The sequence below is a fragment of the Ambystoma mexicanum genome, chromosome 11 (genome assembly GCF_040938575.1).
Source record: "Ambystoma mexicanum isolate Mex_15411 chromosome 11, UKY_AmexF1_1, whole genome shotgun sequence".
In the NCBI taxonomy this organism is placed as follows: Eukaryota; Metazoa; Chordata; class Amphibia; order Caudata; family Ambystomatidae; genus Ambystoma; species Ambystoma mexicanum.
Window position 1 is genome coordinate 853,054,326 of NC_090934.1, and position 26,387 is coordinate 853,080,712.

At 46.7% G+C, this 26,387-nt stretch overlaps 1 protein-coding gene across 1 annotated transcript in view; it reads left to right on the forward strand.

The window, feature by feature from the left end:
- Positions 1-26,387, forward strand: part of TMEM216 (transmembrane protein 216) — a 180,883-nt gene that overhangs the window by 43,619 nt on the left and 110,877 nt on the right. The window contains exons 3-4 of the mRNA XM_069623871.1: positions 10,254-10,347; positions 10,984-11,076. Coding sequence (XP_069479972.1) covers positions 10,254-10,347; positions 10,984-11,076 — 187 coding nt within the window. The remainder of the gene's footprint in view (positions 1-10,253; positions 10,348-10,983; positions 11,077-26,387) is intronic.

Below are 26,387 nucleotides of genomic sequence, written 5' to 3' on the forward strand. Positions count from 1 at the left end.
ACTCGCAGGATGGGGAGCCCATGCCAATGATCTGACCATCAGCAGTCATTTGTTTTCATCGGAGTCCAAACTACACATCAATCCTTTGGAGCTGAGAGCAATCCGATTTGCACTAAAGGCTTTTCTGCCCTCTGTACAGGGAAAAAATGTCCTGATAATGACAGATCAACACAGTTGTCATCTACTACAACAAGAGAGGTGTAGGGTCACTACCACTGAAGAGAGGTAATGCAGCTCTGGTTCTGGGAAATTCAAGAAGGAATCTCTCTATCGGCAGCTCATCTAGCCGTAGAGGAGAACACAGTGGCGGACTCTCGGAGCAGTCGCCAAGTGGGAACTAGCTCAGGAAGTCCTTCAGGAGATCTTCACCCTTTGGGTAACCCCTCAAGTGGATCTGTTTGTGACCAGTGTCAATCGGAAGTGCAAACTGTTCTGTTCCAGGGAATTGCCCCCAAGAGGAGCTCTAGGAAATGCGTTCGTAGTCCACTGGCAGTTTCCACTCCTGTACGCGTTTCGTCCAGTCCCTGCCATTCCTCACATAATCAGGAGGTTGAAAAAGTTTGGGCAATCCTTAACCTAATTGCCCTGGATTTGGCCAGGAGGACGTGGTACCCAGACCTTCTGGACATGTCCATCTGCCCTCCGATACGTCTTCCACAAAGAGAGGACCTTCTCTCAACAGAGTTCTCCATCCAGAGGTCAAAACACTCTGCCTTCACGCATGGTTTCTGAGAGGCTGAGGTACAAGGAGTGGGACCTCCCGGACAACCTAATGGAGATTTTTGCTTTCAGCCAGAAGGCCAGCAACAACATCCTTCTACCTCTGTCATTGTAAGAGGTTCAGCATCTGGTGTAGGAATAAGCATGTGGATCCACTTCAGTGCGATACACCTACAGTGTTATCTTTTCTACTTCACTTAGCAAATCTGGGGCTCCAGCTCACAACAATAAAGGGTTATCTGGCAGCGCTTTCGATTTTCAAGCTCTCCTCTGAGGAAACCTCATACTTTAAAATCCATCTTTCCATTTCTAAAAGGAGTTGTTAATGTGTTTCCTCCTACTCGCTTTCAGGTCCCTGTTTGAGGTTTGAACTTGGTATTAAATTCTTTTTGAACCCATGCATTCATGTCCATTAAGACTATTAACACTAAACTGTTTTGCTGGTCGCAATTACATCTGCCTAAAGTAAGTCTAAAGTAAGACCTTAGTTTCTGCCATAAATAGTCTGTCTTCCATTTGTCCCAAAAGATGGTTTTACCAACTTTCTATCCTCATCCTGTAAAGTAGGAGGAGAGGTTACATATACTGGTCCCTAGGAGAGCTCTCAGTTTTTATATCTCGCGAATATCCAAACTGTGTCAGGACAACCAATTATTTATCAGATATACAGGTCATAAATTGGGTTTAGCAATAACAAAACAGACTATCCAGATGGATTATTCTAGCTATCCAAGAATGCTATAGGTTGGCTGGTAAATATCCCCCAGAGGGTCTAGGAGCTCACTCAATCAGGGGCATGGCTAATTCTTCAGAGATGACTACCAATTAAAGACATTTGTGTGGCAGCCACTTGGTTTACCATACACACCTTTTGTAAAACATAACTCCCTGGACACTTCTTGTACTCAAGAGCGAGCTTTTAGGAAAGCTGTCCTGCACTCTGTCCATGATGACTGCTAAGGACGGATCTAAATTAATTTCCCACCTCCATGACTATTAGTACTTTGGGAGGCTATCAAAGATGAGGAATACGTGAGAGGACACAATCCATTCAAGGAGCAAGTTACTTACCCCGGATAAAGTTTATTTCGATTTAAATGGTCCTCGTACGCATTGCTCATCATCCCAACCTACCTGGCTGGTTTTATACTTTACTCTGAGCCTTCTAAGGAGGCACTAGTAATTCCTCTAAAGATGGAAGAATAAGAACTGAAGCCAACAGGTGCTGCGCGTGCTACGTATACTGCGGATGATGTCGACCATTGGACGGAGGCTTCGAGGGACATCAAATCATCGATGCACATCGCCCTCTGTCGAACATTTTTGCTGAAGCTAGAAAGATAATTATCAAAGATGAGGAATACATGGGAGGAACATCCAATCGAAACACCATTACCAGGGGTAAGTAACTTGTTCTTCCTTTTTAATATTGCTGGCAGGAGATTAGGGGCTGCACTTGTGGCATCTACAATATTAGAATGATCTTCCAGGGTAGCTATGACTAGACAGAACATCTTCTGGACGTTCCCCTTTCTTCTCTTAATGACACCACCTTTGACCATCTGTTTTGGCCTTTGCCTTGTGTCTTATTACATCCAGTATTTTACTCCTAAGTGCCATACTTGTCAGGTCCAGCCTCAGATCTGTTCCAGCAGAGTTCCCCATTAAGTATCTTTAACGTTTTTGGACCATTTCACCTTTGTTCTTGCCGCTTGTAGCTGCTCTGAGGGTAAGGATTTGTTTAAGTAATCCTGCCAAATCTGCAGTAGTAGGGTTATGCGTGCTTCATGCAGATCACTTCGCTGGTGCCACTAACATGCTTTACAAAGTTCCAAAAAGTACCGTGATTGATTCTTGGATTAAAGTTCTGGTTACTCTTAGATTTGCCACAGTAAACATGTATTGGGCGAATGCAATTGTAAAATTTCTTTATTTTTTGTTTTGTAGTGTTCAACAAAGTTGTTTCATTCATTCCTTGGTCCACCTCCTTTTGTATTCCAAATCACTTTTAGAATTTGCTGACCACTTTGCCTTGTACCAAAGTTAGTTTGCTAACACATATTGTTTATTTTGGATTTCAAGAATATTAAGTCTTCAGGAAAAGCCATATTTGATTTTCCACTTCCTTGACACTTCTTAACCTGGGATTTGACCCTATGCATCCAATCGTTCTGTTTTTAGTGTTTGTGTTTGATATGTCTGTTCAATATCTTCTTTGAGAATATTTACAATGCCAGTTGTAACTTCAGTGTACTACATGATATGCATTTGGTTTCTTTAGATCACTTTAATTTGCTGCAAACTAACTCCTCCTGACGAAATAGTCATGTTTAGTCATGTCTAACTGACCAGATGTATATGTCCATATCTGAACAGGCTCAAAGGTTGGTGGACTCTCGTGGAGCAACAAACGCCACCACATTGCTGTGTGGTCCTGCAAATTCTTCTCTGGAGATACCATTTACCCCCCCTCTCTTCCCCCTTGCATTGGCACTGGACAAACCTTCACCAGTTCATTCCATAGCAATCACTGGAAATAGACTACTTGCTTTAATTGTCACTGGCGGATACCCTTTAACTTTTAAAGTGTTAATGGAATCAAATCCTACTGGCAGCTGCAGGATTTATTTCCATATAGCTGTGCAGAATTTAACAAGGAAACCACAATAGTATCCCTGTCCCAAAACGCAGCCCCTGAACACGTTTTTGTAGGGTTTTACATAATTGGCCTTGTACAGAATAGTCATTATGGTGCATTTAGTCAGTTAGATTAAGAATGAATTTAGTAACCGAGTGGAATTTAACCTTGGAAGGTATGGCTTTGACGCACAATTCGGGACCTGTTCAATTCTGCTTGCCCTACCTGCGTGATACAGCCCACCTTCTCTAGCAGATCTTTCCCTTTCACCTAACAAGACTATCTAGCCACAGTATCCATGTGATCCTTATTCCGGTGCACCATGATTTTCATAAACTTTGCAATGCACATGCTACAATGGGCAAGTGCACACTTTATTTATTTTTTAAGACCAAAATCCCCAGGGATGTTGTATGTGATTCCTCAACAGTTATAAGTGCATCCTATTCCAGTCTGAAGGATCTGAACCTCACCTTACAAATCGGACACTCTGTAGTTGAAGCGTGGGGCTGTCTTCAGTTTGTAGCTTCTAGTCTCCATAGCCCCCTGACAGTATGCATCATCTCAGACTGACACATGACATTTTAAACGTTTGATTAACAGAAGCCCCCCATTTTAGGTTTTATATATGTTGTCATATTCTATTTTAGTGCCATGTGATCAATGTAGCGTTAAAACGTGAAAATAAAAAGTCCACCTTCATGCTTGTACAAAGCCAACAGAATTGTATTTAAAAAAATAAATATATAAAATACTTTGCTTCTGGCATGGATAATTTTCTTACAATATGGGATCATGTTTGTCACCCTTTCTTGAATAAACTATTTTTGATCTTTGATTCACAAGACTTTTATTGCCCGTTTCTTCCTCGGACAGTTCTTGTAGTCCTGTCTCATCTGGATTTTCTAAAGTAATGTTTGTCTTTCTTTAGATGAGACTTTCTAGTGTATGTGCCATGCCAGCATCATCAAACCAGATCTATGGATTATCTAGTTTGTTGAAAAACTAGAAAACCCCAGAATGTCACTCTGGTAACATTGAGGCTCTTCATATGGCAAGCTTTCCCAAGTTCTCATTTTCCAACACTGGAACCTGGCCTAGAGTATTGTTATGAAACATCTGTGGCAACATTCATATAGATTTAATTCTGTGTTTCTCCTTATTGTGATGAATCGGTAGTAAGACTCGGACATAGTGGTATATTGATTGCCATAAACATTTATTAAAGAAAGAGGGTTGGAGAAAGACCTATCGCGCCTCATCACTATGAGGGATTTCCCTGCCGAAACGAAAGGATATAAATGTCAGAATGTCCGTCCTGTGTTCGAAATCATAACTTGACCCTTACATTCTAACCTTCAAATAATGTCTTTGAACTGGTTAAAGGTGGTTCTTTCCACAGTTTCGACACAAAGTTTCAAGAGGGTGCACAAAGAAACAAATAAGGAGGGAGAGGCTCCCTCCCATGAGGGTTTTCAGGATGATTTACTATTCAACATACTCAGGTGTCCCCCCCCCCCCCCCCCCCACCCTCCGCCAAGTTCTTCTTCTAATTATTTTATCCTTTGTTCAATTGTACAGTACTCGTGAAGTTCTTCCCTCCTCCTGAGTTCCTTAAGCACTTTACGATTTACAATTCTTACAAGGGGTCCTCCTCCCTAAGTTCCTCTGATCCTCAGACTTTAGACTCTTTCCAGCACTCTGACGATACTTGCCTCCCCCTGAATCCCTTTGGTATTGTGCACCTTTCAAAACAAAATGGTGCTTGGGAGGTTTCCCCACCTTCTCCCAGATTTTCTCCACTTTCCAATCCACAGGGATGGTTCTCTTCCTGTGTGGTTTCTCAACTCTTTTCATTTCCCAAACCGTTCTTTCCTCAGGATTATACATTTCTCCCATCCAAGGTGCATGGCTCCCTTTGCTTAGAGATTCCACAATCTTAAGAGGTTTCTTTTCCTCTTCCAATTCTTGCAGTACATTCATATTGCCTTGAGGACCCTCCTGCCAGGCTTTCACAACTTTCACTTTATACTTTCACCTTTTTTTTTCTTTTTTTCATGCCTGGTATACTCTACTGCCAGGGGTTCCTTGTATAGCTGCAAAGGGGTAGGATTATTCCCTTGTGCTTTTACATTTCTCCCATGCCTGGCATACTCTCATGCCAGGCCTTTCACAGTGTTCACTTTGGATTTGGGTGTGGGTCCCTGACTTGCTATCTTGTTGCCTGGTGTTCTCCGGCCAGGGCTTTTACAACAGACACTCTTGGGTGCGGGTCCCAGACTCTCCACACATTACCTGGTATTATCGCCTGCCAGGACTTCATTAACACATGTCTTTTTTGCTCATTTAACCATAAGGTCTTTAACCCCTCTTCATTGGTTTCCCTTCGTGATACTTCAGCGTTCCCGTACCCTTGCTCAAGTTCGCTTGTATATTGCCCCTGTGTGCTGTGCAGTCTAGGCTGCGAAGCACCCCGCTGTCCCACTTCCCTTGCCTGAACTCACTGGTCTCCAGTGGCTGCTTCAGCATTCTCCAGTCTTTGCTTTCCTCACCAGGGAGCTTTGTCTAACTGCTGGCGCCCTGTTTGCTTTTTGGTACCCACTTCGCCGTGGCCTCCTTCTTGCAGCCTCTCCTGTTGTAGGCTCCTGGCCAGCGTACCTTTTCACAAGCTTCTTGTGATGGTGCCGATTGCCACTGGCCTGCTCCCTTCTCCATCCCACGTCGGGCGAAGTGGATATGCTTCCCCTCGATCTCCATCTTTTTTGCAGTGCCAGGCTTTTAAATGGCCCAGCACCTATTGGAACCTCCCAACCACTAGAGCGCATCTCTAGTTCAGTGCTCTGCATTGCTCCCTCGTTCTTCCTAGCCTGTGTCTTTCCATAAGGAGAATGGGGGAAAAAGGACTTGTAGTTGATACTAAGTGGGTGGACAGGTTCTATGTCGCAATATCCAATACTAGATGGGGTATTCAGAGTGTAGTAGCCGGAGTGGAAAGGGGATACCATGTTCCTGCCAATGCGTCTTTCGCTACCGTGAGGGTTGCCTCATTTCCCCTGCCCGCCCCCCGACCCTCCCCTAATGTGGTCCTCCTTTAGGCAGCCATCCCCAGGGTCTGGATCAGGTAGCAACTGCCCTTCCCTGGCCACATGGGAAGAGAGTTTCCCCAGAGAAGGAGTGATGACATCGCCAGATTTACCACAGTACCCAAACCCTGCCTAATGTGCACAGGGTTGTTACACCTTATGTCACGTTCTTGAGACTGATGTGGTATAGTTGTTGGCTAAGTGAATAATTGAGTCCAGATATACTGGTTGTACTCCTAATACAGCATCCTCTTGGTGGTCTTTGAATTTTGTTGAGTATTTTCTTATTATTCCATGGGCAACTTAAGTAGCCTAGAGACCTGAGATGTAAGATTATTTGATTGGATGAAGCATCTAAGTACAATACAAATTAAAGGTAAAGGTTTATTTAATGGTCTGGCGACCCATTTTTAAAATAATCGTGGTAGTAAGGGACTTGGGGAAGACTATGCAGCCAATTACAGTGCATGTTTTTAAGCACTCTGCAACAGTTTTTCTTTTCTCTCACCCGTTTAACAGCTTTGTACCTGCTTGTTTGAACATGGATACAACTTTCCTTTAGTCCCTCTAATATATTGGCATTTTCTAAGTAGTTTAGACCCACTTTTCACTCACTGTAACATTTACACCCATTTGTGTGTGTTTGACAGGGAAACATTTCTGTAACCTGTAATAGTTGCTCCCTCCCATGGTGTCTGTTGCAGGTCTAGTGCTGCCTTTCTGTTACCGGTTTTTACTGTTCTGTGTCTGAAACAGGTTGTACATGCCTTTCAACCTTAATTTTCTTTTTTCTTTTCTTTTCCTCTTTGTTGGGTATGTTTTATTTGATTTATCTGTGTAGGTCAAACATACCACATTGCTGCTATGCCAAGTCTTCTTAACATATGTTACATAGAATACATCAATCAAAACCATAAATGTGCAAATAAAATGAAGTTACAGTAAAGTTAAGCATGAACAAACCCAGCTCGGAATACAGTAACAGTACCCCCCCACCACCCAATAACCATGGACCTGTAGATGCCATTGCATTCGCACAAGCTTGAGCCAGTCAAAACCTTTGAACGAGATACCGTTTACATTTTTTTTCAAGTGTTATTGATTTTATTTGTTACAAAGGGGATATCAAAGAAAGCACATAGTCAACACCACCTTAGTCCACATCACTCCCCCTTAATCCTCCCCTCCCCTCCCCCCCCCCCTCCCAACACCACCCACCCACAGCAGTCCCATAAACGGCAGTAACTTGGGGACATTCATGGCTTAAGAACAGATCAACCTAGCACTACAAATATATACAGTTTGCTACAGTCCTTCACATCTGGCAATGTGTCCCACTGGAGGGGGAAGCAGACCTCCGTTTCCCGACCAGTTCTCCATTTCACTTTCTAAATGTTCCCCTGGGGGACCATCACACCCCCTAATATTTTGAGGTGAAACCCAACCCACTCATTTCCATCTCTGCACTTCCCCACCGCATGTAGGGTTGCCATCATTTTCTCCATGAAGTAAATGTGTTTTACTTTTGCTACCCATTCCTTCTGGCTGGGGAGCCTTTCCATCTTCACCCGGCACGCCCTAGCAGCTAACAACAAAAAGTGCATCATGTGAGGCAAGCTCCTGAATTTCCCCCTCCCCCTCCCCAATGCCAAATCACACCAACAAGGGGGCCAATGGGCAGGTGGTCTCATCTACCTCTTTAATCTATCCTAGCACCGCAGTACATCTGCACGGCCGCACAGTCCCACCTCCCACACCCTTGTCAACACACCCCTGTGAACATCCTTGCGAGCTGAACCGGGTCGGATTGCCACCTATGGAGCATCTTGAAGCCATGTAGCTTATACTGACGGGAAATCGAGGTCTTGAATGCTCTACAACCCATCATGCCACAGCCCACCATCAATCTCCATTCCTAGATCCCGCTCCCATGTCGCCCTCAGCCACTCGGTACCCTGATCCCCCCCCGCCCCCCCCGCCTCCCGGACTGCACCATACAAAGTTGAAATCGGGCCCTTCATCTCCAGATGAGTCCAAAATGTGTTCTGTGGGGGGTCAGATCCCTTTGTATCAGCAGCTTCCACCGCTCTGCTGTAAGCACACCTTTAATCTGCAAGTAGAGAAATACCAATAATTTCCCTATATGCAGGGCCTCTTCAAACTGCTGAATCCTGCCAAAAGCTGACCCATCCTCGCCAAGCCAGCATCGAATCATGCCTGATATCTGCCCACCTCCTGGATCGTCTCCCTCACCCCCCCGGTGCCCACAGGTGGTTCATCGGTGAGGGACACGTAGTAATCCCCTAGCCCTCGGCCGCCACAGGTTGCAAAAGACTCCTAACATGGGATGCTCTTGAATTCTCTGTGGAATCTGCAGTTGAGGAGCCCACAGCCATTCACCCACCGTAGCCGGTTGCAGATTCTCGAGGCGGACCCACTGCCTACTTCTTGCCGGAGATGTGGAACGAGCACCCTCAACTGCGCCGCCCTGTAATAATCCCAGAGGTTGGGGAGTCCAGCCCCCAACACCCTCTCTCCTTGGCTTGGGTGAAGTAGCATACGCTACCTGCAGCTTCTTTCCCTGCCACAGGAACCTCTGCACGCGCCCCCCCCTGGCCTCCCTAAATCCCAAGTCTCCGGGAGCATCATAAAGAAGTACAGTATCCTAGGTGGGAAATTCATCCTGAGGGCCTCTGGCTGACCCATCCAAGACATCGTACGTTTCTCCCATTTCGAAATATCCCATACAATTCCCAGAGCAGCGGCGGGGTAATTTACCCCACAAAGATCCTGCAGCCAGTGCGTGATAGTCACCCCTAGATAACGGAGTGTCTCCGACCATTCCAACAGCCAGAGAATGCCCATGTTCCTTTCAACATCTTCATTGAAGGGGAACAAAATGGACTTTTCTCTGTTAAACTTTGAACCCTGAATATGTCCTTTATTTCTGTATCTCTTGTAATGCTGCCGGGACTGATGTGTGCGGATTGCGTAAGTGCAACAACACATCAGCATACAATCCGAGCTTAAATTTGGTGGCTCCTGCCAGATACCCTCCATCTTCTCAGCCAGTGGTTCCATCTAGAGGGCGAACTGTAGCAGGGACAGCAGGCATCCTTGCTTGGTGCCCCTCAATAGCGGAATACCCTGGAAAAACGACCATTCACTGCGACCCTAGCTGTGGGGCCTGAATATAGCGCGCAAATACATGCCAGACCATTCTCAAGCCATGGTCTGCAATCATCTGAACCCGTGTGAATATGTAAACATTAAAGAGTACAGAGGAGTGTTAACCGATCACAGTTACTGCTCCCTAAGTATCTAGAACACATTAGATATTACATGCCCATGTATCATGTTCCCTTCTTCTCTAGACCTCTGGTGTGTTTACACTTCATGCCTTTCCTCTGTTTTATGTGTAGACCTGTAATTTTTTTTTTTTAAAAGAATGTTGTGCCTGCACCATCTCATTCATCTGTACATGACGATGTACAAAGTTTTTTTAAAATATATATGTGTGCGTGTGTGTGCAGCCCTGCTAGTTCCGTCCCAAACTCCACAAATTAGAAATACCATTGTGTGCTATTGTATGTTTACACATTTCTTTGACCCTCTAGCTTGTTTGCACAGTCCCCTGTTGCATGTGTTAACATTCATTTTCTCTCTCTTTTAAGCATTCCACTGTCCCTTGTAGCATGCTGATGCCTTTAGTGAGCCTCTGTAACCTAATGGCTGGTTGTGGGACCCTTCTTGCATTTCGAGCAGTTTTAAGTATCATGACATAAGCTGCGTTCCTTAATTGTTCCTGCCAGCTCTCGTCCACTCCTCTGGAGGTCCTCCTATTTCTGAATGGCTGGTATTACGCCACCTATTTCGTAATGGAGATTCTCATGTTTGCCTACAAAGGTGAGTGAATCTTGTGCTTGTTGCTTCAGCAGGACTTGCTATGCTTCCTTGCCTTCAATGCAGTATATGCTGTTCCACTGCCCTAATGGACCATCGATATTTGCTGTAGTGCTATTAAGGATTTCCTAACCACCCTCTACCTAACTCATCTTAATTCCTATTACGAGTTTAACAAACTCAACTTTACTCATTGCCACTTCTGGGTTCCACTCCTTCCTGCCTTTCATCTCTTGGCTGTTCCGTTACAGGGTGGCTATCAACCTTACCTTACCTTACCTTAAGTGTTGAGAGGGGGCCTGCAGAACTTTGGCCTTCTGAATGGCAGCAAGGGTGGGGAGAACCCGGCTTAACAATGGTCCCTGGAGTACCCTTTCATGAAAATGCATAACCACGTCACCTCCACCTTCCAAGGTTGTCACTAATCTTGTGTCGGAGTTTCTCATTTTTGTAAACTACCTTGACTGGCGTTGAATACTTTTGCACTATGGAAGGTCTGAGTTAACCCAAGGACCAAGACAAGGAATTGAGATTTGTATAAGGAATGGGGGGGGGGGGGAATTGGCCATTTACCCTTCACATTTCAGCTCATTGTTCCTGCACTTCTAAATCATCTAATTTTCTCTCTTGTACCTGCAGGATTACTGTTACCATATCCCACGGCTAACCTGACCTTGGACCTGGTGATGCTTTTCCTCTACCTCGCCATTGAGGTTATCCGCATATTTTTTGGTGAGAAAGATGAAAGCATTTTAGTTTGTAGAAAATAGGTTGTCTGCACAGCTTGAACGTGAAATGTTTCACTTTTATGTTTTTTTTTTTTTTGGCTCCTGCTAGATTTCTGCTCATGCTTAACATAGGCCACCATTCCCAGTGTTCATTTTTATTGGCAATTCTTCCTACTTTTTATTTCGAATGGATTGTGTCCTTCCACGTATTCCTCATTTTATGAGCATGCCTTCCAGCGTCAGCTGCTTTCGAATTTATTTCAGTAGAGGGCGATGTGCGTCCTCAACTTAATCCCTAGACAGCCCCCATCCGCTCTTGAGGCTGACGTCACCAAGTGTGTGTGTGTATGTGTGTGTATGTATATGTGTATATATATATATATGTGTATATATATATATATATATATATATATATATATATACACATTTCAGTTCTGTTTTTCCGCTGTCTTCACTTCAGATATGGTGCAATACTTCAATGGTTATTGTTAAAATGATGTCACCCCCTGCCGCTAGACTGAGTTTAAGAAGTGTGTTGATGAGGAAAGAAAGGGGAAGCTCGCTGCGTGTAGTCCCTCTCATAAGTGCCCTTCGACGCCCTTGGGAGGGGGGGGCGGAGGGAGGTAATTGGACGGATGAAGTTCGAGGGGTGAGTCGTTGCTGAGAAAACTTACTAAAAAGCATTCTCAATGTCAGAGCGGTTCTTGTCCGTCATCTTAGTCGTCGAGGAAAAGATGAAAAAAAGAGGCATCACAGATCACCATCTTCCTCTTACTCTTCCGACCGCAGGGTCACATGCCCAGGTAGGTCAGTTTCAAAAGCATCAAAAGCAAAATGGGAGACGCCTCATTTTCAAATGTTTTAAAAGGCAGCTCTGGCCCCTTCGAAGGAACTGGCTCCTTCCATGGCCGATAAGGAGTCCAAACTGGTTAAATCTCACGCGCCCTCGAGCCTGGGCCGAAAGCTGTCAGCCGCCCCCCACCCTCCCCCTACCCCCTCAAGAGGCCTAGAGTCAATGAGGCTATTCCTCTACTCTCAAAGACTCCTTAGAGTCGTGTGTCGTGACCGTCAAGGGCAATACCTTTGGCGTTGAAGCCATCGACTCCTTCGAGGGAGGTGGAGATTAGCGTTAAGCTCTTGCCATCAAATACTTTTTCAAGTCTCTTTCCTCTATTTTAGAGGTGGCAGAAACCTCAGACCGAAACACTCTACCTTTTGCCCTGGAATATGGAACACCTAATGTTCCAGCGGCATTAGGAGTCGAGGATGGAAAATCTATGAGAGAATCTAAGAAGCGCAAGTGGCTTGAACACTTCCCCTGAGATTGACTTTGCTACAGTTGACCCTGTCATACAGACAACTAATGAACAGGGTCACAGAATACCTTGGATGGGGGGGGGAGACCTGCTGCTGCCTATGAGCAAGACGACTTAACAGATATACTTAACAGAAAGACCCATCATACCATTTCACTGAGCATTGCAAAAGAGTGATGGCGAACTGGGAGTCCCCTGACACCAATCCATCTGTCAGTAAAACTCTGACAAAGAAATACAAGCCATCCAGGACTTCCTCTCAAGGCATCCTACCCCTGAGAGCATTGTTTAGGCTGCTACTTCTACGTCTAGGGTAGCAGCTTACCCTACCATCCCTCCCGACAGGGACCACAAACGCTTTGACACCTTAGCAAAAATGTTTCATTTTATTTTTGACTAGTATTATGGCCCTTCAGTCAATCAACACCACTTGTGCTCTCTGGCCAAATTCACCCCCACTTTGTGGGATTGTATAGCGATGGCAGCTGAACATATCCCTCAGGGAGAAGAAAGGGAGGACTTCCTTAATGTCATACAGGATGGATGCAATGTGCAAGCTCCCCAATTAGGGTTGGATTCTGCTGATGGCGTTAGCGAAGCCATGGAGGCTAGTGCAGTAATGCACAGTTGTGCATGGTTACGGAAATCTGGGTCCGCACCGGATGTGCAGTCCAGACCTCTTAACATGCTCTTTAATAGCACACACCGTTGGCAACAAGGCTGAGGAAAGTCTTGCAAAATTACAGGCAGCGGCCAAGTCTCCGAGTGCCACTATAAGACAACCTCAACCTTCCCACCCAGCTGCTCGGGCATGGAGGGGTCGGGCCTTTCGCTCTATTTCTCATTTGGAAGAGCGAGGGGCCAGGCCAGTCAAAGATGCCAAAGAAAATTCCCTTGTGGTGGACAAGGGAAAGGTGTGAAGTCCGCCCAGGTACGGCTGCCTTACCTTCAGCCGCTACTTAAACTGCCCCAAAACCACTCTGAAAGCTTAGTCCACAGGACTGCAGGGGAGGTTTGGGGGGAGAGCCTGTCTCAGTCGGCATTTGGAAGAATGGTGGGGGCATTACTTCGATGCTTGGGCCTTGCAAACAGTGACCCAGGGTTAATGCCTCCCATTCTTAAAAAGGCCCCTGGATCATCCACCAGTGAGCCACACCCGCAAAACTCTGGATCTGTTCCTCTTGCAGGAGATTTCCATCCTGCTAGAACAAAGTGCCATAGAGCAGTACCTGTGATGGAGACGAGCAGGGGGGGGGTGGTACTTCTCCCCCCGCCCCCTTACCTTTTGATCCCCAAAAAAAGGACAGAGGGTTGAGACCCATTTTGGACTTGAGATACTTCACCAAGTTCCTCAGAAAGGACAAGTTCAAAATGGTTACCCTTTCTCAGATCCTTCAGGACTTCCAGCTCCAGGGTAGGATGGTATCATTGGACCTTGAGGATACTTATTTAAGCACAGGAAGAACCTGAGGTTTGCTGTTGGCATTTCCCATTATCATGTTCTACGATTGGGGCTCACCTCTACCCCAAGGGTTTTCACCAAGTTGATGGGGGTAGTGGCAGCGAGTCTCAGGCGGGGAGGGAGGTGGAAGTCAGATCTACCCCTACCTGCACGATTGGCTGATCAGGGGCCATTAAAACAGGCCTCTCCCGAACAGTTCCTGGAACATCTCTGCATCACCTGCCACTCTCTCCAGACTGGGCTTCTCCCTCAAGTTCAAGCAGTCCCAGATGATACCTTCTCAAAAGCTCCAAGTCATCGGAGCGGTCATGGATGCTTCCTTGAGGGAAGCCCAGCCACCCGAGGTGAGGGTTCAACACATTCAGCAGATGGTAGGAAGTTCCAGAATGCCCAGCGTCTTCACGTCTTCGATATCCTCAGCCTTGCAGAGAGGGGTGCTGGTATAGGATATTTGTGCGGCAGCCCCTTGGTCCTCTTTGCATACTTTTGCGAGACATTACTGTCTGGACTCTGAGGCAAGATCACAGCATTATTGACACATTATAAATTCCTACTCCCACCCCCAATAAAATACTGCTTTGGGAGTGTATCATAAAATGAGCAATACGGGAGAGGAACATCCAGTCCAAAAAAACATTCCCAGGGGAAAGTAATTTGTTCTTATGTATGTTCTGTATGGAAAGGTGAACAGCCCCATACAGAAGCAATGCACACAATAAAGTAACATATCTTTTAAAACTGCCACTGTGGTATAAAGTTGTTAACTTGGCATAAAGGTCCTGTTTAAAGGCCAAACAACATTTGACTTGATTTTTCACTATTTCCCTGCAATGGCTAGCTGTAACAATGTTTTGAATTGTAATCAAATTCTCCAACTGAATTGGAGCTTTTTTAGTCATTTCCTTTTCCATTGTGAACTGTTAGGCAAAGTTTGAATGCAGTACCCTCTGGGAACACTGCAAACAACTATGACTATAGTTATAGACAACCCAACCTTTGGTATAAGCTTCTACTACATTTTTGGTAGTGTGTTGTGCAGCCAGGTTTATCTCAAGAAGGGAAATGTGAGCTGTAGTGGAGTTACACAAGGATTCAGTTACAGGTATTCAAATAAACCCTTAGACTCAAGGTTTCTTGCATATACAATTAATAATGTATCGGTAAGTTATAAAGCCTTCTTCAGAAGGGAGCAAAAGAATAGTAACCCACAAATATATACTGTACAATTTGAATTTCTGAATCAGACAAGGCCCTTTTGGGATGGCCCACAGACACAACCTACACCCACAGGTGACTTCAGTAACAAGGGTGCTGGGGACATTAATACCTTACTGTTGGCATTCAGAATACTCTTAATCAGTTGGTAAAAGACAAAGGTTACTAGAAAACAAGAGACCACAAATATTCCAAAGCAGTGCAGATACTTCCACTAGAAGAGTCCTTCAATTCAATAGGCTAAGCCAAAGTCAATGGGCAAAAGTTATGGATAGGATAAAGCACTTCTGGTAAGTAATGGAAAAGTCTTTGCACAAGTTCTTGGGAGTCTTTGATGAAAAGAAGAATCAAATGTAGGGACACAAGCTGATTAGACTTGTGAGTTGTGGAAGGTACAAGCACTTCTACAGTAAGAGGTAAGTTCTCTTAGACTTGTTTTACAGTACCTTGGTAAGGACGAAAAGATGAAGCTGATTCTGTTCCTGTGCAGATCTCGCTGTTCCTGGGCCTCAGTCGTGGGGACAAGAGGGATGATGTTGGGGGACTCCTGCACTGTCACTGTCAAAACTGGCAACCGTCAAACTTTACTTTCAGTGGTTGTTTCAGCTCCTTGCGGTACAGCAAATGGCAATAAGTGCAGTTCCTGGCTGTCAAGATGGACTGTCCTTGCTTCTGGGGTCCCACACTCTGCTGAGGGGGCTCAGGCTTGGTCAGTCCTGCTTCGTGGGAGTCTGGAAGATCTTCCAAAAGCTTTAGGCCAGCTTGAGTAACGCACGCAACCTGGTGTCCCTCTCCCTGGCTATATGGTTCCTGCAGCAACTCTGAGGCAATTCAACCAGCTCCGAGATGGGTGTCCATGTGGCTTACTTTGGAGTTGATTGGCCCCACCAACTCAAAGGGAGAAGTCGTCCTTGCAGGGGCTTCTCTGTCAATGCAAACTTGGCAAGTAGTCACGGCAGCAGGGCTTCACCGGGCAAACCGACGGTCCAGGAATTGCATCAGGCAAACGCTTTAAGTTCTTCTTCGGTTCCTTCGTCCAGTGGTCGACTCTGCCTTCCAAGCCAAAAGACTTGCCTTTTATTCAGTTCTCTCCCATTCATTCCAGCCCAGCTGTCACTCACCCAGGAGGGTGGCTGTCCTTGCTGGACAGTCAGCCAGCCAATCACCACAGAGTGCATTTGGTCTCTCCTAGGAGACTAATCACAGGGAGTTTTGGGCACCTGCCTCTCTTCCTGCCTACCCCATCGGGCGCCGGAGGCGGGTTTCTCTCACAAACCCTGCCAAAGGTGAAATGAACAGACCAAACCTTGTTTGCTGCGCAGAGACACTTTCTAGAAGGACCTTCCCACAAAGACCTGGCGAAAAAAGAGCAGGCACCATTTTAGCAAAGAGGGCTGGATGTTCACAGTAAATGCCAGCCAAGGTAGTTCAAAACGAAACCACTGCCACCAGCCAGTCAATTGCGGAAAGGGTAACATAAAAAATGTTACATGAGCATTTAGACACAGGAGATACTAAGTAACCCCTCCAGCACTCTATTGTAAGATGGGTTGTGCTGGGTCTAGCACGTACAATGCTAAGTAAAGTTAATTTCCCTTTACTGCTCGGGGAAACAATAGTTGATCCCAGAGAAGGTATTTAAACTGTGGGAAATCTAAAAGACTTCCCTGTGCCACTGCACCGAAGGTGCTGTGTGACACAATGTAAAAGATGATGCCTATGGAGTTTGTCAGACTCCATGACCAAAAGAAACGGAGGTAAAATTCACACACATACATGAGAGAGTGGGGGGAAAAAAAGGGTCTCGCTCTGTCCAGGTAAAAACATCAAGTCCTCAAATCCAGCAAAGTTGCTGTGGGTCTCTCAGGTGGAGGGAATTGGCAATTTTTGAGAATTGTCCCTAACGGGAACCCTTTAATTCAGGCCAAAAAACGGCCACAGAGATATTGCATAATTGAGAAACTTGACTCCGATACACTAGCCTGTGTTCACGTGCATGGACCACGACCTTAGTGCCACCTAATGCCAAAACATTGGTACTGTAAGAGACGGGAGAGTTCGGGAGCACACTTGCATTGACATGGCAACTGGCTGGCGCTTATGGGATCAAATGGCAGAAGCACCGACCCGCCCGGGCCTTAATTTGTTTCCAGGATGGGTGTGCTTCTGCCATTTCATACTTAAGCGCCTGTAGTCAGCCTTGGATACAGTTGGTGTCTTCTCTCAGAGTAGAATACACAGCTGACTTTGCGCAGTCAAGAATGTACACCGAATCCTGACAGCCAGGGGCATATAATGTGTCTCGAGTGGTGATTTTGTCAACCGTTCTGGATCGCCGCCATGGGTGCAGACAGCTGCTTTATTGCAGCATGCACACACTGCGTCATGGTTTCACCACATTCTCCCTGCAGCACTACGGTGCAACGTCCAGTCTAACCTCCGAGTCGGGATTCGGTTTCACAGTTAGTCCCTTAATCTGGACTCGCTTTACCATGTTCTCTTCTAGAGTCATACTCCACATCAGGGGTATGCACGCACCGGATCTTCAGGTGCAATGGGTGGGCGCTGACAACCTTTTAGTAGGCGGCAGTAAAGCAGTACGTGCCCAAGTCAGCGCCACCCCACGCAGCATACCCGCCTCACAGCACAGTGAGTGCCCATGACCACAACACAGCCAATCGCTGCCTGCCACGTTTAAATACCAACATTCAGAAAGGGCATACCACTGAACCTATTCGTATATATCTGCTCAGAATTAAGCTACTATATAGCGTCTGCTAGTTTTGTTTTAATAACCGCTTTCATAATATGTATTTTACGATGGCATGTGCTGCAATCAGTTTTACTAGCACCGCTTAGCGGGGAGATTTCCCCATTGGACGCCCCCACCTCCTTTGGCCAGTGTAATAGACATAAGAATAAATCACACAGACAACATTTTAAGGTTCTTTTTGGAAAGTACAAGGTCACAGTTTATTAGGAGCAAGACCATAAACTTGGGACTGTCCCAGCCACAGAATCATTACAGTCTGGTTAGGGGTGAACCATGTCATCCTATTTTCCAGCGGCAAAACGGACAAACTTCTGGTTACTACCAGCAGGAAACTCGGGGGCACTGACCAGGAGGTTGTTGGCCTAGAGCCCTAAGAAAAAGAAGTCGGTGCCCGTCGAGGGATCGGCTCGAGCCCGGCCAATCCTGAGCCGCTGCAGCGTGAAGTCCCTCATTGGCTTGGACCGCCCCGATACTCCGCCACGCTTTGGTGGTGGCTTACGCTGCCATCAATGCCTCCAAACCTTAGGACCGTACTTATCATAACAAACCTAACTTTAAGACCATACTCACCCTAACATTATCTGCAACCGGCCCTTTTTAGTGCCCCCAGTATAGCAGTCAAGAAAATGTCATTGCCTTTGTCGGATAGGTGCACCCCGTCTGCATGGAAATGGGAAGGCAAGGAGCTCAAACAGCAATGCCCTACGTACCCCAGGCCCTCTGCCTTAGTGAATTTTTCAACACTTCCGATGAGGTGCTTCCTGGATTTCTCCATGCCCGCCACAGAAATGGCGTCCCTTGAAACCTGTCTTTGCAACATCTCGGACCAGAAAATGTTGGTGCCTGGCAACTCGTGTGCCATTATGCGCAAAGCCACCTGTATCTGGGCCAGCAAGTGTCCCCGACCCAATTTGGCCAAATCGTTTCCCCCCCAGCCCCCCAATGAATCAACATCATCCTTGGTGCTCGCTTCCACTGGAGTCGCCAGTGAATGGCGGGCAGCAAGGAGTGCCCCCTCATTCCAGGTGTGCACAACCATACACACTCGGTACCCTTGAATCCTAGGTTGGGGCCGATTGTCCATTGCCTAGCCCTTTTTTTCTGCCCGCATCACAAATGAGTGGCCGATCAGCCACACTGCATCATCTGTGGGGAAAAAATTGCATATTATAAGTCGGCCACGCTCAAACCCCAGATCCCCTTGCCCCAGCCGGTTTGCACCTGGACCCGTGCGAGATGGGCATCTAATATTCTTCCAGGAATACACTGGGCTGCGGGCGTACATGGAGCCAATAACGGCCAGACTCCCACCTACCCAACTTCATGATCGCCTGGGGAGACATGCCCTGCTGGAAGGCTGTGGTAGCCGCACAAATTCTAAAGCTGTGAGTGGACCAGGCTTCCCCCTGGATGCCCAAGACCCCCAAGGACATCGCCAGCACCTTGCAGAATTGAAAAACAGAAAGGGGGGGGGGGGGGAAATCTGTCGGCGTGGGTTAGCAGGGGGCCAGCACTTGATGATCTGAACTGTAGGAAGAGCTTGTGAAGGTGCACCGGGCAACACTCCTTGGGGGGGGGGGGGGGGCATCTAATACTATGCTCAAACCTTTTCCCCACTGGTCTGTTTTACTTCTTCTTAACTGTATTATGACCCCTTCTCCTGTGTCCCTGCAGAACAGAGACATCTCCCATCTCGCTTGATGCACTTGACCAGCGGATGGTTCCTCCCACACTTCTCACACTCGTGGTTGTACCTACACTTGGGTCCCCAGGTGCAGTTCCCTTTGTTGAAAAACCGGCATGCGTTATTGCCTGTCTTTCTGTCTTCCTGCGTTCCGTTTGCATTCAAGCTTGATGCTCCTGAATCCTGCCCCCCCTCCCCCCCGTCCCTGAGGGGCATTGTGAAAGGGGCTACCCCCCCCCCCCCCCCTTGATTTTTCTTACAATACCAGTTCTTCTTACCACCTTTGTACAAATCTGCCCAAACAGGACAGGTCCTTTGCTTACCTCCCATGTAAGTGACCCAACTGTCCATCTCTTTCTGGTCCCATGTCATAGTGGGGCATTCCATCATATGTCTAAACTTCCTGTCATAATCGATCCACCCTGTAGAGCCATACTGCTTTGCCTCCCCTACAGTTGTTTCCCTGTATTTTACCAAACCCGGGCCGTGCTCCGGATTCTTTTCCATCACTATTACTGACATTTTAGCAAACGCTTTTTCCCAGTTAGCGATGTTCTCCTCCGGATGATACTTCCGGTGCCTCTTATTGTTTTCCTCCGCACTTAACGTTACATTGGGGCCAGCTTCTTCCACCGCCAACAAGCTAAATATGTCAAAAAAAATTCGGACCATTTCTTAAATATCCGGGGGATGTGCCAGGCCAAAGATGACCTGCCAGATAACAAGGGGGCAACCGTCACCGGCTGATCTGCTCCTGAAGCCGCTGAGGGCAAGGCAAGGGGAGCTTCTGGGGTGTTGCTGCTAGGCACCAGTGGTGGGGCGAGGGGGTGGGAGCGGAGGTGAAAGGTAGATTATTGCTAAGAGTGTTCAAACTGGGACCCTCCCAAACGCTCCTTGCCACCGGCTGGATGACCGTCCCTGCGGATAGAGCCCCACCTCCCCTGACCATCGACAGCATTTCCTTTAAAATCATACCAAACCTTTCATTATACCCTACTGGGGACACCATGGCTGGATTTGCATTTGGAACTTGTGACAGGGCTGGTGCTATGGGCACCGTTTGCAAGTGGTTAACTCCTGTTGGACCCGGCATTGTAATGTACTGTAAGGCTGTAGACCCATGCCCCACTTGGGTCAGTTCGCTGGTAACCTGTGGTGGTGGCACCACCTGCAACACCTCTGTCGTTCTCTTACCCTTTTGCTGACGCTTCCTCTTAGCGGATAAGGGCTTCAGTGTAATCGCACTCGGGGCAGGGGTGTCTACCATGGGCGGTGGGCAGATCTGGACATCAACCACCAAGGGCTGGGGGGCGGTGGCTGGTTGCCTTTCAGAACTTTCTTAGCCCAACCCTTCCCTTCACTGCACATCCTTTCTTGGAATAAGGCCCAGATCGCCCCTCGTCCTCCTCGCTTGAACCTGGGGTGTTGGGCACTTCATCAATTGTGTGGAACAGGTCCTGTGAGTCCTCCCCAGATATCCTAAACTAAAGATGGGAAAGGTGTACAATTAATACCTTAATTGTTGTACTGTGCAGTGCTGGACTGGGAAAATACACTTGTTTAACGCCTGTTCACCAAAAACCAACCATAACGGGGAAAACATTTGGCCTGTACCTTACCCCTCTTCTTTTTCCGCGCTGAAAAAGCTTAAATCTCTGACTAACAGCTTGATTCTTTGCCAGACCTGCATTCAGACAAAATTATTGTTATAAACAAATTGATTATTTCACCATGCCTCTGTTTGTCCATGCATCATTCCTAACAACTGAAGCCACTTTAATTGCATTTTTGCTTTGTGGGGACTGGCCCCTTCGTGTGCAGCACCCCGCTGCCAATGTAGCAAAACGAGGGATCCATGGCACGATCTTGCCGAGAACTCCCCCATCACAACATTCTTATCACATTACTCCCGAATAGCAAACTCTATAATCTGCCTACCTTGCTTAAACCATGTTGCTGTGGCAGAGAGATTTTTAACTAATCTTGAAACTATTAAACAAATGTAACGCTGTACAAAAACAGAGCTACGGCGTGGTGGCCGCATGCTGCTGCGCATTTGATGTCCCGTGGCACGGTTGGCAAAAATCTGCCCATGATCCCAATAGCCGCTTCCTCGTACCTTACCGCCTCTCCAAGCCTCATTTTTCTAACCTAGATAAATGAAAACGTTGCTCTAATTAAAAGCACGTGTCGAGGCGGCCATTGCATTCGAGGGAAAAAACATCTGCGTACACATGACCTAAATTAAACGTGGCGCGGCTGCCATTACATTACAGAAAACATGCTGCTTATACTTGAAACTTACTACACGTGATGCGGTGGCAATCAAATTAGAGAAAACATGTTGCCCATATTTGAAATTACGAAATGTGGCGCGGTGGCCATCAAATTTAGAGAAAACATGACGCTTACACTTGACATTAACTAAATGTGGCATGGCGACCATCTAATCAGGGAAAAACATGCTGCATTTTAAAACACACACAGGATATTCCTGACATTGGAGTGATCTGACCTATGTCCCCAGGTTTGCAGGCCAGACATTTCACCCCTGCACTATATAACCTGATAAAACTCCAGTCTCCCGCATTCCGGGACCCGGCCCTTACCGCTTGCGCCCCTGGTAGCCATGAAAACATCAAACTTTGTATGGCGGCCGCCTCATTTGAGACATAAAAACATGCTGCCAAACTATTCGATTTCAACTAATCGTGGTGCAGCGGCCATCAAATTTGGGAAAAACATGCTGCATTAAAAAGACCCCCGCAGGAGGGAAATTCCCTTTGGGATAACATGCTGCCAGGCTAATCGAAATAAACTGAGGGTGGCGCGGCGGCCAATCAATTTTCTGAAACACATGTTGCCTTAATTTGAACAAACCAAACGTGGCGCGGCGGCCATTGAATCTAGAAAACATGTTACCCACATGAATTAAAGGCAAAAGTTGTGCGGCGGCCATCGTATTTAAGAAAACCTTGCATTAATCATCCAACAACGTGGTGCGGCGGCCACCCCTAAACATATCACTATAAAGCATTACCGTGTACAGAGGCATCCGCCCAAATCATATCAATCCAACATAACCTAGAAAAATGCCATAATGGTCACTCTCTAGGCGTGGATGGCGCACAGCCACACCGAGTCGCAAAGAAGGTTAAAACATTAACACTGGTCCGCTCAAGCCAACGCATCGCCGGCGAGCTGACCGCCCCCCACCCCCTCATACTTACCAACTCCTTGTGCTGATCACAACGCTCTCGATGCACACGACACGACGTTCGAGGACACCACAAACCAGGATCAATACACGGCGGGAGCTGCTGGGCAAAGAGACTGATTGCCCGCAGCTCCCGCCCTTATAAGTGTCCCCCAGGAACCCGACCGGAAGCCAGTTCCCTGGGGACGCCTCTTCCGCCTAGCAGAAGGAGGAAGAGTAAAGGTTAGACCAACCTCCCAGAAGGGGGTGGCCAGAGGGGACAGCCCGCTATGTAGGCTGTCCTTCGAGCGCCCCCTACGGGGGCCAGTCAGCCTCTGACAATCGAGTCGAGGACGCACCCCCGCGTCGCACTCGTTTTCAGTCAGCCTATGGGTGATTTTTTTTTATTCATTTTTTTTTTTTTTTTTTTTTTTGACGGCCATCTGAATTCATCACGGCAGCGGAAGTGGCAAGACTTCTGGCAGGGTTACTTCACTAAGAAGGCTTGTAAACCAGGCAGCAAGAGCAGTGCGCCAGGAGCCGCTGGTAAGGTCCGTGGTAATCTCTTCTTCTGCAGGCCTATAATCTAGTAGGTCACTCATTTTCCAAACCTAACTAACCCACGTGCAGGGAAAGTATAGGCTGTCTTTTGATCCGGTATACATAGCACGCTGTTGAAAGAAGGGCATGTTTCAAGGAGCAAAGTCTCCCCTCAAATTTATGGAATGTGGGCTCCTCATTTTGACCAACACACTTTCTGATGGCCGAAGCCTCCCACGCAGGAACAAAGAAAACACTGCGAAGGTGAGAGTCTGCTTTATTACACATAGTTACCGTGTGTGTGGACGTGTTATTTAAACATATCCAGAACATTGAAGACGTTTTTGTGCCCACCCAGAATAACGCATGGCATCTTGTGTAATTTTCTATAAATCTATATGGAGCTGCGCCGCAGCAGGCATGGCTTTGTCATGCCTTGCCCATGCACTCGGAAGGGTTGCGACGCTAAGTTAACAGGCACAGTACTAACTGATTGGTGCACTGTATGCTGGATTGACACAATTACTACTGGTTTAAATAAGATTGCAATGTGATTCTATTGACAAACTACTTATATTTTTTTTATTATTTTTTTTAAGGCAAAATGGGAAGCATATGTGAGTTGCTGCCAGGGCTGTGAACACTTGCAGCTGTGCCAGCAGCTGGATATCAAACGTCAGACTGGCTGCAAAAGTAGAAAGCATAGTACAATATGTGCCCAACACAAACTGTATTTCTGATCGTTTTAAAATGCATTTTGCAAGACTGTAAACTAATGTGTGCAGAATAATATTTTGGTGGGCCCACCGCACATCTTTGAGACACACACACACACACACACACACACACACACACACACACACACACACACACACACACACACACACACCCCCCCCGTAGCGGAGCAGTCAGACTTATCTCAAGAGTAAGTGAGCAGTACAAGCTAGTTACACAAAGGACAGCAATTACAATGCTTCAGGCAAACACTGACTCAAGGTTTTCAAGTAAAAACATATACATTTATTTCACTCTTCAGTTGTATAACATTACACTATTATAAGGAAGTCAAAAATCACAATCTTAATACACCACTCCACTTCCTTTAAATTCCAGACAAGTTAAGCTCACAAAATGAAGTGGGAGCAAAAGGGCACTCCAGCAATTTAAAAGGGAGGGAAAGACAAAAGTTATTAGAAATTGGATCAAACCAACAGGTAAGTACTGAGGGCAGTTGAACAAGAGGAACTTCAGTGAGGAGATCAGATAGAAAAGCCTTGGGGCCAAAGTCAATTGGTCAAACGTCTTTTGCTCAAGATCACACAGTTCAGGGTAGTTTGCAGTAAAGTTCGTGGCACGGTTTCCGGATGAGGTTCGTTAATACAAAAGTTAGTTAGAAGAGAAGGAGAAGCCCTCGGACTGGAGAAAGATTTCAAACACTTTCACCGCAGTTGAACGAAACAGACAACCAGATTTGCACAGTACCTTTAAAACGTAGAGGGAGCTGTAGCTGAGGCGGACGTTCCTGGTAGTTCCTGCAGGCTCACGGTTCCTGAAGTGACTGTCGGACTGACACGAAGTAGGAAGACTGGAGGGTCCTGCACTACCCAGGGAAGAAACCAGCAGCAGAGCAAAGTAACAAATAAAAGGTGCGCTCCTTAAAACCCATGCAGGGGCCAACCTTCCTGGCTATCCGGCCCACTGTAGCTCTGTACAGCAAATTCAACCAGAGGAGGGGTCCTTGCTTGCAGTTTGGGCAAACTGGTTGGTCCCACCAGCTCAAGTTTCCTGGAGGATCTTCTCTGTCAGCGGATTCTGGAGATTCTGACCTGCAGCAGGGCTTCACTGGGCGGTTCAGTCATTGTAGGGGTCCTCTTCTGCCAGTTCCTCGTTGGTTCTTTCGTTCCAGTGGCGACTCTGCCTTTCCAGTCCCAGAGTCCTGCTTTTTATGCAGTTTTTCCCCCATTCACACAGCCTGGCTGTCCATCGCACAGCAGGGTGGCTGTCCTGGCAAGGACAGCCCCCTTAGCCAATCAAGCAGGAGTGCAACTTGGGTTACCAAGGGAACCCATTTTAGGGGTCTGAAGACCCCCCCACCCCCCCCCCCCGCCCCTCCCTCCCTCACATCCTGCCTACCTAGACTTTCAGGCACCTTAAGGAGGGCTTCTGTGCAGAAGCCCACGTAAAGACAGCGAACAAAGGAATCCTCCCCGGTTTGGCGCACAGAGAAAAACACGAGAGACTTTAACAAAAAGGAATGGCGAATCAACCCAGCTGGAGCCAAAATAAAATTTATTTGGTCAAGCGGGTTTATGTTCGAGGCTAATATAATAGCCTAAAACAACACCATGTTTATATAAGATAATCGTGGTAGAAAAGTTAGGGTAGTTACCACTGCCACCAGCCAAGTCTTGATGTAAGGGGAGCGAAACAATGCTCCAAGAGGCACAGACAAAAAAGGGATGAGAGTTTGCCCTTTCCAATACTCCATGTGAGATGGGGTGTACTGGGTCTGTGGTTTAAAATGACTAAAGTTAATGGCAACTTTACCCTTTTCTGGGGGACAGTAGTCAGCCCCAAAAAAGTGGAGTTGGTGGGAAGTCTCAAAGACAACCCTGTGTCACTGAACTGAAGGTGCTGTGTAACAAGCATGAACATGAGGCTATGGAGTAGGTGAGGCTCCAGTGCTCAAGCTCACACAGAAAGTGAAAACACACACAGCAAAACACATGTAAGAGTGGGAAAAAGGCTCACTCTTACCAGGTGGAAACAAATAAATCCTAGAAATCCAGCAAAGCTGCTGAGGGACTCATTAGGTAAGGTAAATTAGCCATTCATGAGAATTCTCCCTAACAGGTCTTCACATGCACACATTATCGGGAATTTGAAGACCTTAGTTTCCTGAGCTTATATTAAAGGTGCCTTGCTTACAGCAGCACTGCTCAATTTCAACCGGCATTTGCACTGGGTTTAACCATTTCACCAGTGAAATAGATTCCCCTTCTCGTTCTACTGCACACCCTCAGCACATCCTCCTTTCAAACTTTGCATTCTCCTCTTTGAACTTAAGTGCCTGTAAAAACAAAATGCAAAGAACCGCAGTAAATGCCAAAACTATTGGCATTGCCAATG